Here is a 15,292-nt window from a genome sequence, read left to right as displayed (position 1 = left end):
ACTTGCCTCAACAGCAGTAGGAGCTGGAATTCCCATTCCTCTTGGCAATTAATGGTTCTCACTTGGGTCAAAACCCCAAAGGTTTGGGTTTGGTTTTGGTTTAAGTGAGAGCCCGTGGCAGAGTTTAATGGAGTCGGGAGCTGAATAGCTTCGGGAACATGTACAAAGAGAAACAGGCACTTCCCCTTTCCCTCTTCCAGCTGCTGTGGTTTGTATGGCTCTTCATGTCTTCCCCTCTTCTTTCAGTTTAGAACCTTCTTTGTTGTTGTCCTCTATGGTTTCTGATTGGGGTTTCTCTCTACTCCACTTCTGTTCTGGAACAAGAACAGTCCCTGTTACCTCCTCAGTCTTTCTGAGAAGAGGCTAAATTGCCACTTTATAACCAGTCGTTAAATATCCCTCCTTTTTTCATTATAACCTATAGGAAAAAAGAGACATATCACAGAAAGATGCTGAGCAAATTCATGAAAAGTGGCCTGTAACTTTTTAGATGGCATGTCAGCCTTTGAAGCTTTCACTTTTGCAAATCTAGTTTTCCTTTAGTATCTAACTACATGCATGATTTCACCCGAAGTGTTTGCTGAAGCTGGGATAAACCTCTTTAATCTGCTTTAATCTAATGGATGCTGGGAGTATCTGCTTTCTATTTCTAGTTAAGCCACTTCCTTGCCAGGTGACCCTGTCGGCCTGCTTGATGTGTTGTGCCTTCGTTTTCTCTGAATGAGGTTTGCTGATTTATTAGCCTTGCCTGGGGAGAAAGAGGGCATTGGTATACAGGGAAAAGATATATCCTTTCAAGATATATTGTCAGAAAGGAAGCAGAGATTGAGTGGGAAGATACAGGAACTGCGGATTGAGAGTAAGTGGAAAAGGTGGGAAAAGGAGGCAGAAATCCAGGTGGCGGTGAAGAAAATAATTATTTACTACACATCTTAACAATCCACAGTGAAAGCAGGTTCTAAAGTTCTTTCATTTAATAAATCTTTTCTTGTAGAACAATTGTTGTCCCTGGTTACGAATGATAAACCCTCAGTTTTCTCTAAGGTGGATGTTCTTTTTTTTTTTTTTCAATATATGAAATTTATTGTCACATTGTTTCCATACAACACCCAGTGCTCATCCCAAAAGGTGCCCTCCTCAATACCCATCACCCACCCTCCCCTCCCTCCCACCCCCCATCAACCCTCAGTTTGTTCTCAGTTTTTAAGAGTCTCTTATGCTTTGGCTCTCTCCCACTCTAACCTCTTTTTTTTTTTTTTCTCCTACCCCTCCCCCATAGGTTTCTGTTAAGTTTCTCAGGATCCACATAAGAGTGAAAACATATGGTATCTGTCTTTCTCTGTATGGCTTTTTTCACTTAGCATAACACTCTAAGGTGGATGTTCTTAGATCAACAGGAAACTTGGGTTCTGCCATTAGTCTCTCACATCACTTAAGTACTTACCTTCTTTCAGACTCAGTTTCCTGTCTTAAAAATAAGGAAAGATTTCAGGGGTGCCTGAGTGGCTCAGTTGGCTAAGCGTCTGACTCTTGATCTCAGCTCAGGTCTTGATCTCAAGGTTGTGTGTTTGGGCCCCATATTGGGCTCCATGCTAGGCGTGAAGCCTATTGAAAAATAAGTAGGTAAAACGAGGAAAGATTTCTCAGTCATTATAAAGTTCTAAAGTAGGTTCCATTTTATGACTTTTCAGAAATGACCCATGTTATGGAACTTTTGATTGTTCAGCATATTAAATGATAATCATTTTCGCCTGCGGGTATGCCCCGCAGTAACTAATTTGCTTATTTGATGAGGGTGATTCATGTTGTAACTCCCATGTGTGGTCCAGAGACCAAATCATGGGAAAATGGCATTTTACATAGCTTGGTTTGAAGAGTGAAGATAAAAATTTGACTTCAGTGAGATTCCAGTAGTGAATAGCACTGTGAAATATACTGTTGCCTAAATACTGGCTATATCATTTTAGTTCTAATATATAATTATTCCTTTTTCTGGTCCCAAATTTCTGCTTTTATTTTGAAACAATTTATTATATAACTTAAAAGTTAATTTCATCTGTATTTGTTTAACAAGCCTAACTTCAGTGCAGTTTCTTTTAATTTGAAAAATGTTTGTTGAGGCCTCATCTACAGAGAGGAAAAGATAGGGAGAATGTGAAATTCTACAAAACCATTTTTGAAGTGTTTAGTATATGCAGTGGGAAGTTATCAAGAGAACGCTGCTTCTCCCGCCCCCCCCCCCCCCGCCACTGCCCCGCATCGTGCGGTGGCTAGAAGAAAGGTCGCACGAACTGAAGCTGTGCAGCTTCACCCTAGTAATATTACTCAGCCTTCTTATTCCTGTGACAGTTTGCAGCATTTGCTTCTTAAACAAGGAAACTGTGCAGACAGCACAGGTCCTGGTAGCCGGCTTGCTAGCCTGGACACACCAGACTGTAGGACTGCCGGCGTGGTGACCTCCTCCCCATGTTGGACTCTGCTGGTGATGGGCATCCAGTTTCCTCTTCTGATTCTTTTGCCATTTAAATATAAAATAGCACCATGGCAGGCTTTTACAGAATCCTGACTGTCTTATGGGTTGTGAGGGTCTCACTTCTTTTCATTCCCTACTCTGATTCCTTCAGTTTTCCTGGTTTTCTGACATCACCCTTTCAATGACGTTGCCATAATCTTTGGTCGTAGGATTATTATCGGTCCCATGTATTTTCATTAAAAACAGAAATCAGAATGCAGTGTTTTATTCTTTATTGGGGAACGCAAATGTAATTTCTAAGCAAATGAAGCTTCCTACATACACCTGCAGTGGTTTTTTTGTTTGTTTTTTGGGTTTTTTTAAATTTTAACAAACGTATTTCTCAGACCTGCATTTCCTTGCCCTCGCCCCTTTACTCTGAGTAGAAAACTCAGGGTTTTTTTTAAGTCTTTGTTACAATACAGTGCTGTAATACATTTTTTTCCTTAGAACTTGTTGGGTTCTATATGACTTTTACCCTTAAAGTAAGAGTCTCCAAATCTCTGTGATTCTTCAATTCTTATGTTTGTTTTTTGTAGTTTCATTTGCTTCCCTTGTGGACTCCTTGGTGTTGTAAAGTGTATCTGACTATAGTGGTAACTTCTCTCCTTTCCAAATTGCCACTTGGATAGACTGGAAAACCTAATAATCATGATTACTAGAAAAACAGCTAAAAAGATCATAAAGTACTCTTTTCTGAAAGTACTTGTTTATCCTTTTATGGACTTAAGTTCTATCAGCTTGGCTACTGGAAGCTGTTTTTCCTGGTTCTCAAAATGTTATGGCCAATTGAAGACTAATAGATAGATGACCCAAATTCAGACAGAAAACACATATTTCCTTTTAGTTTTTGATTGTCATTTTCTCTAACATCTAAGTTTATCAACAGTATTTGTTTTGATTTAACCTTAATTCAAAACTGAGACCAGTAAGCTTTCAAACTCAGTTTTAATATATTTACCTGATTCCAAAATGGCCATAATTTTGTAACGTTGATAAACTTTTCACCCAAGACCATTGACTAATAACTATTTCAGTATTGCTTCCATCTTCACATTTTGATCTATCTTTAAGTCCCTTTCCATTGGTCTCTGACTCTTAATTCTTCTCTGTGTTTTGTTTTCCAGATCAAATCCAGAGCAAGGCCTGTAACAATCCTGGTTTCTACATTTACTTAAGTGAACTTTCTAAAGGATAAAAATTTCTGATACAAGAACCCATCACCAAAACCTTAGAAACACTTGCACCTTCATTGGTACAGCTTACTCTCTCTCCCAGCTTGGCAGTTTTCCCTTTGATGTTTAGATTTGTTTTCAGTCTCTGCGTGTTCATAGTTTGACATCCTGTTTTAGAATTGTGATCTTGCATGTACCCTGCCTTCTTTAATCCCTTCAGCATTTCTTTTAGTTGAATTGCTATAAAAGAGATCTTAATTTGCATTTCTTTTAGGGTTTCTGTTCCATTCCAGAAGATAGGTTGCGGATAGATGGCGAATACATATTTTGAACTAAGTATAACTCCTTTTTCTGAAATAGAAGCTGCCACCCTGAATGTGCTCTGCCGTGCAAAATGGGTTATGCTGATGACAAAGCTAAGAATAGATCTCTAGACCTCCTCCTGAGGGTTTGTCCACTTATCCCCACCATGTGCAGTGTTATTCCCCACTTTTCTGGTTCATTTTCTGAGTTCTTGTCTGGGATATGCTTCATTTTGTTCTTAAGTAGGTTTCCTATGGGGTCTGTTGTATGGGTCTGCTTAATAATCAGAACCAGGAGGGCTTTGTTTCTAGCTCAGGAAGAAAGGAGAGAGTAACACAGAGCCACGAAGGAACATGTCCTTCCTGATAGAAACAGGTCGTATTGACTGGACCATTGAATCTGGTACTGCTGCCTATGAAACTGGTTATGGCGCCTGGCTTTGCATTAAATCCAAGGGTGTTTTGTTTTTTAATTTCATGGAGTCACTGAGCGATATCATATTTGAATGCCCCAGTGATTGTCAGTGAACTAGAACTTTCTGGGTCATGCCATTACTTTGCCAAGTCAGTTTGCTACAGGAAGCTAAGAAGACCAGTGGGTCCATGACATTGGAACTGAGGCTTCCTACTCAAAACAAAAATTCCTGTGTCTAACCTAGAGCCTAACTCCCCCAGAGCCTCAAGACTTTACATGTAGTAGTTACATTTTAAAGTGCATTTGCCATGTAGTTGACAAATGGGAAGAGATTCAGTTGACTGCTCACAGAGTATTATTGGTAGAAGTGGAAATTCCAAAGAAGTGAATTTTAAATTAGTTGGTTTGTGGGTTTGAAATTAAGTTAAAGAGTTTAATGTTTTTGTTTTTTTTTTTTTTTCAACGTTTTTTATTTATTTTTGGGACAGAGAGAAACAGAGCATGAACGGGGGAGGGGCAGAGAGAGAGGGAGACACAGCATCAGAAACAGGCTCCAGGCTCCGAGCCATCAGCCCAGAGCCTGACGCGGGGCTTGAACTCACGGACAGCGAGATCGTGACCTGGCTGAAGTCGGACGCTTAACCGACTGCGCCACCCAGGCGCCCCTAGAGTTTAGTGTTTTTAATAAGAGGCATAGGTCCTTTGGACAGTGCTTTGCCAGAAGCCATTTCATTTCCTGCTCTTATCATGTATCTTTTTATTTAAAGATGATGTAGTTGTAACAGTAAAGAACATTTTAAAGAGAAAAATCTGAAATCCTTTCACCCTAATGTAGTAATTTTTGTTTGCATTTATTCTTTTTAAATTTTTTCTCATTCATTCAATTAGTTATTGAGCTCCTATGTGTCAAATACAGTATGCTCTCATTCGTGTGTGTTTAAAAGCTGTAAAGCTACCAGCATTTTTTGTTCTGCATTTCATAATCCTGAGTAACTCATGTCTCCTTGAAGTAAAAAATATCTGTTTTATAAATGGGAAACCCAGAGACCCAGAAATCATAAGTGAAAGGTATACCAGTAGTAGAGCTAGCTTTGAAATTCAGTTTTCCTCTCATGCTACACGCTTTTGATTGTTTCTACCATAAAGAAGAGAACATCACGGATTCTGGTTGTGAAACACTGTCTTGAGTTTTAAGTCATTTTAAAATTTATTTGATTTTACTTGTTAACTAAGGAGTTGTTGTGAAGGGAGACAGAAAGTAGTTTACAAAATTGTCTCTTTTCCAAAATCCATTTTGCTTTCAGGATTCTCATAGTTTATATTTGTGCCCCTTATTTTAGAAAGAATGGTATTACTGAAAGGCACCGTGTTGTTTTTCTAGGGAAGGATCTATCATCTCGGAGCAAAACAGATCTTGACTGCATTTTTGGGAAAAGACAGAGTAAGAAGACTCCTGAGGTATTAAGCCACATACAATTGATATGTTCTGTTTCAACACCGCTTGGTTTTCAGCTGTGCGTAGAACTATTTATATCTATTACTGATAGTACTCTTTAGATAAAGCTCCAAAAAAAAGATGTGAGAAGTCTCAAAGGCTAAATGTGACCTTCTTAATAATAGTAGTTGGAAGATACAAGGATTCTAAAGAAGAGTATGTGTCACCTGCTTTTTCCCTTGTGTGAGGACTGGAGTAAACTCTGGGAAGAATGCCTTTGCTGACATATTCAGTGGGGAAAATGTCTCTCCCATCCGAGGATGCTTGCAGCGGTTTTGTTTGCTCAGACTGCATAACTGTTTGGGATATGGCTTGGGAGGGACAATGTCATCTACATAGTCTTGTCCTGGTCTGCTTCCTTTTAAAAACATTTTGAAAGTGTAGGATTATCACCAAGAATCTGTAAGGGATTTGGATGTAGCATTTCCTCCATTGTACAATAGTGTTTGTCTTAAAACTAGGTGAGAGCAGGGTGACTACACTGTACCCTACATGAGATGAGTCCATAATTCATAAGCTTCATTAGTAAATTGGGCTTTGTAATTTAGTATGGAGTTTTTTGTGCCATTTCCAAAGTAAGAGGCAGTCCTGAGTTTGGATGTCAAAATAGAATTTGTGAAATAGGGGTTTCTGGAGATATAGGAGTAAAAATTTTAAATTGGTGTTGCCTCCAAAAATCTGCAGTATGGTTGCTATAACTATTACTCAGTTAATCTGGTGTGTCCTACTTAGGTTTTTTTATTGGTTTCTAGCCAAGGCCCTGGTGCAATTTTTTCTGACATTTCTCTAGACTGACAGGAATTTTTCCAGGGTAGTAGCTTTTTGTTACTTCATATTATTTCCGAAGACTCTAGAATAAGCACTTATTAGAAATTTTTGCTCAGTGATTTCCTTTGCAGGTTGGGACTAAATTCCATTTGTCAGGGCTTTTCTGCCCCTACACCTTTAAAGTGAGGACTGAGGAAGCAGTGCTCCGTTGGCTCGCTGAGGGGCGGTGTTTATAGGTCTCTGCTGAGTCATGTCAAAGGCAGGTGGGTCGTTAGGGAGGAGGCGTTCTGCCATCAGGCCACACTGGATGTTTCACTCCCAGAGAGGCTGTTGGAAAGAGCAGAGGATCATCAGACAGCCCTGCTTCTGGTCACCCTTCTGCCCCTCAGTGGTGACTGTATGACCTGGATTGGCTCAGGCAGGCCCCTGCCTTGTTCACTAAAGACTGCATTTGTCTTATCTGAGTCTTCCTCTTTGATCACTGTCCTTTGATCATGCTCCATAATTTGAGTATCCTCAAGGATGTTCTATCACCTCTGCACTGACCTAACCATGCCCTCCCATGGCCACACCTGGCACCTTTGCCTCGGCCCCATAGTCCATCCTGGACCCCTGAAAATAACCTTTTTGTTCCAGCTCTGTCAATCCTGCATTCTTACTGTGCTGGCATTTCTGGATCTTTGCGTTCTTGGATTACTTGGCCTGCCTTTTTCTCCCTGCTGCCTGAAACCGTGGTCTTTTGTAGCACTCTGTTTGAAATTTTATGGTTGAACAGATCAGGGAAGGAAACTTTTGGTAGAACTTTAAAAGAACTTCTGTGGTAAGCACAGGAAAGCTTTTTGTTAAAGGCAATTAGAGGTTTCTAATCCTCTGGCAGACATCTGCCTGAGGGCTACTGATGTTAGGTGCCTTGAGGTTTTCAACACTGTCTGGTATTACTTGGCCTTTTGACGGTGATGTCATTCATGACCACGTTTACATGAGCCTGTATTTGAGGAGCTTCGGAAACAATTCCCTGGTACTAACCCAGGGAAAATCTATTTTGGTGCAGTTGGTGTGGAGAAGACCGGCCTTATAGGATCCTGTGCTTTGTGCAAGATTTATATCCAGGCGTGTCTTCATCGCTCATTCCAGCTTACGGTCCTCCTCTTGTTGATGCATTGAACATCCTGATTGTTCGCTGAGGCAGTTTTATATCAGGACGCAGCACTTGGTCTGTAGCAGTGGTTCTCAGCATCTCTTGCACTCAGGAGCTTTTTAAAAAATGATAATGCCAGGGTGCCACCCCAGGCCAGTTAAATCCTAATTTGGGGTTAGGGTACAGGAATAGGTATTAAAAAGAGAAGAAGAAAAATCGTTTTAATATCAAATAAAGCCTACCCAGATGACACAGGTGATTATTGGGAGTAAGGATTGAGAGCCACTAGGGGAAGCCCTGTCGTATGTGACATCTGGGAGAGCTTCTGACTTTAGGATTACGAATATTGCCTAGGACAGGGCTTCTGAAATCTTAATCTGGACACAGACCGTCTGGGAATTTTATTAAACTGCAGGTTCTGGTTCTTGAGGGTGGGGTGGGGCCCAAGAGTCTGCATTTCTGAGAAGCTCCCAGGTGATGCCGATGCTGCTGGTCACACTCTGCTGCATGCAGTACAAGGAGTAGATTGGGCCCCGGTGATATTTGACATTTAATATATGTCTGTACGTATTTGCATATAACATGGAATGTATTTAAATCTAATCACATTTTAAGACACCAACTAAGAAGTATTTCTGTAAAGCAGAGTCACTTTTAAGTTTTTATTTAAATTCCAGTTAGCATTAAGTACAGTGTAGTATTAGTTTCAGGTGTACAGTGTAGTGAGTCAGCACTTCCATACAATACCCGGTGCTATCACAAGTGCCCTCCTTAATCTCCATCACCTCTTTCACCTGTGCCCCCACCTACCTCCCCTCTGGTAACCCTCAGTTTGTTCTCAATAGTTAAGAGTCTATTTCTTGGTTTGCCTTTCTCTCTAAAGCAGAATCACTTTTAAATTTAAGTTTTAGATATGTGTGGATTTTCATATATAGAGTTGGCTCTCATTGAGGCACACCTGTACCTTCCCTGAATAAATTGTTGCTATGAAACCTTACCATGTTAGTTACAACGGTCCTTATAGCCAAGGGCAGGAGGCCTTTGATGAGATTTGTTTGAAAATACAACCTCTTTTGGTTCCTGTTTGCAGTTGGAAATAGGATCACTTGTTTTTACTCCCTTGACCCCCTAACAGTATTGGCCTGAAATTATATTTGGCATTGCCAAGGTAAAGGTGCTGCTGCAGGTCAAATACCTAAAGAATCTTAGACACCATGGCAGTGTTGAATGTTGAAGTAGTAATCCTCCCTGGGTGCTCTGGTTAAGGTGCTGATGGTAATCTTGTCTTTGCATCTGGATTTAAAGAACCTTGGGCATTGACCACATCTGGCTTGGGCAACATTGTCTCTCTCACAACTTAGCCTGACTTACTGATTTCTATAACCCCTGACTGTTGTAGTGATAGAAAAGAAACTACAACCTTATGAAGCATGTATGTGCTGGACACTGTGAGAGACATATATGATAGTATTTCATTTAATCCTTGTAACACTTCTGTGAAGTAGGCATTATTATCACCTTTTTAGCAGTAAGGAAACCAAGGCCCAGAAGGATTTGTTATGAAGGTCCAACACAGCACAAATGGGGTTTAAATCCAGGTCCCTCTGACTCCAAAGTCCTTGTCCTTTTCCCTCTGCCACAATGTTAATTAACTTTTGTGCATTAAAAAAAAAAAAAAATCTATGTTTAAATGAGTCCAGTTATGCCTTCAGAAATTTGAGATTTTGTTAGAGACATAAGCAGTTAATACGTCATCATAATTTTGTGGGGAAATGGTTGGCTATTATTTTGCTGAAAATAATGGTTTAACTTCCAAAACCTCACTGCCTTGCCTTCAGTCAGAATTGAACTATGGTGGGTTCAGAAGCATATTACAAATGCCTGGGCCAGCTTTGGGAACAATTTACTGTGCTGGTGGGAGCTGAATTAAGAAAGAGCCAGCCAGGGGCGCCTGAGTGGCTCAGTCGGTTAAGCATTCGACTTTTGGTTTCAGCTCAGGTCATGATCTCACAGTTTTGTGAGTTTGAGCCCATGAGCTCTGTGCTGGCAATGAGGAGCCTGCTTGGAATTCTCTCTCTCTCCCTTGCTCTCTGCCCCTTCCCCGCTTGTGCTGTAAAGAAAAAAAAGAAAGAGCTAGCTTTAGTTTCTGGAGCACAGATGCTGTGTTACTTGTGCATTTTCTGGTTTCTCATATGCATCAAATGATCTGAATACGTTTATATTCAAGAAATATCTGCAACCCTTAATAACAGATTTTTTTTGGCTTTTTGCTTTAAAGCTTCTTATTTGGAAATAATTACAGATGCATAGGAAGTTGCAAGGATAGTTCAGAGGGGTTTCTTGTACTCTTCACCCAGTTATCCCAGTGATTACATTTTGTACAACTATAGCATAAGATGAAAACCAGGAAAGTGACATTCATACAGTCTGTGTGTGTAGTTCTGTGTATGCCACTTTATCCCATTTGTGGATCCTGTAACCACTGTCTCAGTTAATTACAGAACTATTCCCTCACCATAAAGGTCTCCTCATACTACCTCCACTTGTAGTCAACTCCCTTCCCTGCACCTTCCCCAACCTCAGCAACTGCTGCTGTCAACACAATTGTCTGATTCAAGATTGAATGTTCTATGTATCAGCCATTTGATCTCTCACAGTTACATGCTGGGTCCACTTACATCTGTAACAATCAGTACCCAGATTTTAAGGGCTGATCGTAGTTTCCATGATCTACCTTGGACACTTAATGCTTGCTAGCTTTTATGTCTTTTGCTAGATTGTATGTCTTCTATCTTGTGGAACTTTAGAAAATGCTCTCTAGAAATCAGATTGTTTGATGTCTTTAAAATCCAAATGTATTGATGAAGTCCTTTACTTTAGTAATGTCAGAAGTACATGAAACTGTAAAGTGATGATAAATATAAAGTGGTATCATTATTATATGACAGGTTTGTTCTGTGCAACATGTCAGTGCAGGAGAGGTCCTTGGACAGTATCTCTGGGTACACTCATTATAGTGGGTTGGTGAACTCCTCTAAGTTGCATGCAGAATTTGTTTGTGGGCTTATGTACATGTAGGTATGGATATATAAAGTCCAGAGCTTTCATCAGATTTTCCTGGGAGTCCTTGATCCAAAAGCAATTTTTAAAATCCAGGACTGTGCATAAAAAATCTCTTCCTAGTTAAAAAAAAAATTATATAAAATGAACATTTTCTTTGTGAGGGTAGTAGTAGTAGTGAGCCTTGTATTATGTAGAGGAGCAAACTGTGCCAGACCAGGAATCTGATTCTTTAATTATTTTGAATATAATATGTAGGGAAAAAAAACCACATCAAAATAACAATCTAAGCTAAACCTAAGATGTCTGGGACACATTGATGAAATTTCAACTATGCCTTTTATCCTCTCTCTGATCTTGACACATCAAATGAAGAAATCAATCTCCTGTATTTTTACACATGGAGTTTTTCATCCATCACACACACTGGACAGTAAACTACATAAAGAGAGAGGATTTGTGTTGTATTCATCTCTGGGCCTCTGGCATGGCCTTGAGTCAGTGCTTGGCACATGGTAGGAATTCAGTAAATTAAAATCTCCTTGCACTTCTGTTTTTTAAAAATGGACTTGTTTCTCATCTTAAAAATGGTTTGTATAGCTTCAAGGTTGATATGTGAAATATTTTTTTCCTTTTGGAATGTTTTAATTAATAAATAGCTGTCTCTTCTCTGAGAGTAGGAAATATTCATCAGTTAACTTTCAGTCCTATGCCAAGCATAATCCACTGGTACACCTAGTAGTTTCTCAGGAAAGGATTATTGAATGAATGTTTGCTTATGCCATTTTGTGTTTTTAAAAATCAATCCCATTTGCCAGAAATTGGCCTTTAGACATTGCGTTTCACTCTGGAATAGTGTTTCATAGGCTTAACTGTGTTGTATTTTTAAAGAAATTAAAACCTTCCTGTCTCTTTAGGAACTACCCTCTGACTTTCTCAGTGCTCAGTGTTTTCTCAAGCCGCAGAGACAATCTAGCGGCACTGTTGCCCTATCTGAATCTGGCTATTCAGAACTACTTGCTTAAATAGTGAAAGATCCTCACACACTACCGAGTAGTCAGAAACCTTTTAGTAAACTGCTGTGTATGGGAATGGTTGGTTGTACATTTCTAATTTCCAAGTCCTTCCTTTCCCCATCATCTTTGTAATAGGAAGACAATGACTCTGGGTAGGAGTGCACCTAAATTGGAGATGTATGCACTTTCTATGGAGACAAAGAAATGATCGAATATATTGAACTGAGATTGCTAGGGCCCCTTGAGACCTACAGCATGTACTTGTGCTGGCCAGTGCCTGCCAGGAGTTATAGATACGTGTGTGTGTGTGTGTGTGTGTGTGTGTGTGTGTGTGTGTGTGTATGTATCTTTTCTCACTTGGTGTGCAAGTGGGAGTTGGAGACGCTAAAAAACAAATTCCATTAGTTCCTATCTTGTTGAACTTCCTGATACTCCTCTTTTTTTTTTTTTTTTTTTTGCTTCTCTCATTTTTTCCCTCCCCCCACCTTTCCAGTTTCCTTCCTCTATCCAGCTTGTTTCCTGATTCAGCCTTATCACTAGAGAAAATACTCCTAAACCATATCAAGGATTGAGAATGTGTTACCAGCATTCCTACTTTGTTTCTCTCAACAGCGTGTTTCTGGCATAGTCTCTTGACAAAATAATTGTGTATTTATTCACCTCTATAATCTGATTGAATTAGAAACTTTGTTATATCTTACATGCTCCCAGGATACCCCAGTTAATGATCACTTTGCTTGAATAATCTGATGGCTTTTGCCTTTTGAACCAAAGCATGACTTTTGTGGTTTATGTCCCTTTCTTGTCAGTTATCATGAATTCCCTCTCTTTCCCATTTCTGACTGTCAAATCTAAAAACTCACTTCCAAGCAGACCCTTCTCTTTTAGCTAATTGAATTCACGGAGGTATTTTTGAACTAATTTTTCCATTAGTTCTATAAATTGCCCTCAGTACCTCTTAAGGGAAGATCATTGGGAAAAGAAGAGTCTTTTTTTGTTTTTTGTTTTTTTAATTTTTGTTTGAAATGTCCTTGAGGGCTATTTCTCCTTAGTTCCAAATGTTCCTTTTAATTACCTATATTCATGAATTAAGTTGAGTTTTATAAATTGTTTCCAGAATACAAACTCTTAAATTTGAATGTTTTCCCCTTCTTGCAACCTCTGTCACTGCCTCCCCCTCCTCACCCCTGATCTGGGCATTAGCATTCAAAAGCTGGGCAGTTTTCCTATACTAGTATTTGCTAAAGCCATCTTCTAATGAAGAACCTTTTAGTTAGAGATAAATTTAAATTTAAACCAAGCCCACAAACAAGCCAAATAATACATTTAAGTGTATATTAAGTTTATTTTTTTGCTGGCATTGATGACTTCAGTAATTCCCGTCACCATTTTGACTACTAATAACAGATCCAAAATGATCTGTCTAAGCTGGAAAACACTTTATTTAACCAAACTAAATAGATGAAAATTTGTGAAGATATGTAAAGCCTCATTTAATCCTGGAAAGATCCTATTTGGTAGCAGTTAGATGAGAATTAACTTAGAGGCCGGGACATGCAACCTGACCACAGTTTTACATAAGCCAAAGCATGTAGTATGGCAGCTACCTTGCATGGAGGCTTGTGCTGTGTCAGAATGATTGTGCCTCCATGCTGAAAGAAGCAGGCTTTTTGCTTATTTTCTGCACTGGTGACCATATTTGAACTAGTCTGTTCAGGCCTGGGTGCCATATTTTAAGAGTGTGTTCAGACATGAGCCCTAGGGACCAGAGTATCAGGAGAGCAGGTTATGCACAGAACTAGCAAATGAGCAGTTAGGAGATTCTGCCTAAATTCTGAGAAATCCTGACTTGAACTTAAATAGTTTTACTGGTCCTCTAAAAAAAGAACAGATTTGTTTGTTATGCTTCATAAGGAAAAACTAGTACTGATGGATGAAATTGATAGATATCTACCTAGAGAAAAGAAGCAACATGGGCTGATCAGCTGTAGAATGTACCTTGTGGTTTGTGTGAGGAATTCTTGAAATGAGGGAGTCTCAACTAAATGCTTTTGAGTACTTCCAAGTCTAAGGTTCCCTGATTCTGAAGTAAAGAGGACACATGAAATACATTTGAAATAAGTTTTATGTTGTCCTAGACTACAAAGGAAAAACATTACTTGGATTCCTCTTCTTGATTCTCCTGTACTTGGGACAATTTTTGCTTTATCTACTTCTGTTCCTTACCCAGGAGATGAATGTAAAAAGTCTTTGGTGTGTTTAAGCAAGAAATTGCATAATATTGAGGTAGAATAGCAAGTTGTCTTAACAACTCAAGCCTTAAAGGAGTTATTAGAAATGTTGAGTGTCAAGGTGAAGTTAACCGTCTTGGATGTTTTTTAATGTGTAAACTCCATTTTCTTATTTAGTGAGAGCGTTGAATTGTATGTCCTTCAACTAGATTCTGTTTTCCAGAGATTCTCCTCAGTGATATTTCCCATCCCACATACTCTTCTAGATTGACCCTTGCCACTGTCTCATCATGACAGTGGATGAGAAGTGGAGCCCAGTCCCCTCCCCTTCCATCTGGGCAGGACTGTGACTTGCTTATAGTGATAGAGTGTAGCAGGGGGGATGCTGCCTGACTCCAGAAGCCTTGCTGGCTAAACTACTTACTCTTGAAGGCTTCAGCCTTCATATAAGCAGTGCAGTAGCCCTGAACCCCCAAGCTGTAAGAAAGCCCAAAGCCCAGACTAGCCCACGTGGAGAGCATGGCACACAGAATTATGCAGGTGCCCAAAAAGTACGTGAAGAGAAAGAGGTTCTGGTCAACACCCTTTGATTGTTAGAGAGAACTGTAGCCAGACTCTTTGCCCAGCCAAACTTTTCCTTGAATTAGTGACCCACAGAAATAGCATGTGGTAATGAAAGGATTGTTGTTTTAAGCTGCTAAGTTTTGCAGTGATTTGTTACCCAGATAACTGAAGTGGTTCTCTTAGGATCTGTCATTCTCTGGTTCTGTGATTATACATTGATGGTGAACCTGGTAGACCTGTCTTAACCTGTGGAATGAGGAAATGATGTCATCAAATGAATTGTTTTGTTTCTCTGGTTTCTTCTAAAGGGAGGCTCAATCAATGGAATATGGCATTGAGCAGGCACTTCAGAGTTTGATAACCCTGTGTTTGATCCATGAGTAGTGTGAAGACTGTGTGATTTGGAGCAAGTTACTTACCTCTCTGAGCCTCAGCTTTTCCATTCATAAAATTGGCATAGTAAATCATCTAGCAAGATTGAATAAGCCGTGTAAAGTTCTCAGCAAGTCTCTTGCATGCAATAAGTGCCCAGCGTATCTTTGTTGCTGCCTCTAAGATCACTGTCATTATAATTGTTAATACACTCAAATTTAAGGTGGTAAAAATAAACCTAATA

The 15,292-nt window shown here is 39.6% G+C and overlaps 1 protein-coding gene across 3 annotated transcripts in view; it reads left to right on the top strand.

Moving 5' to 3' along the window:
* PINX1 (PIN2 (TERF1) interacting telomerase inhibitor 1) overlaps nt 1-15,292 on the top strand; it is an 88,705-nt gene that overhangs the window by 25,792 nt on the left and 47,621 nt on the right. For all 3 annotated transcript variants that reach the window (XM_043565131.1, XM_043565140.1, XM_043565150.1), the window contains one exon: nt 5,786-5,862. In XM_043565131.1, the coding sequence (XP_043421066.1) occupies nt 5,786-5,862 (77 nt within the window). The remainder of the gene's footprint in view (nt 1-5,785; nt 5,863-15,292) is intronic.

This window comes from Prionailurus bengalensis, chromosome B1 (assembly GCF_016509475.1).
Source record: "Prionailurus bengalensis isolate Pbe53 chromosome B1, Fcat_Pben_1.1_paternal_pri, whole genome shotgun sequence".
Taxonomy (NCBI): domain Eukaryota; kingdom Metazoa; phylum Chordata; class Mammalia; order Carnivora; family Felidae; genus Prionailurus; species Prionailurus bengalensis.
This window is presented reverse-complemented; position numbering and strand designations above follow the sequence as displayed.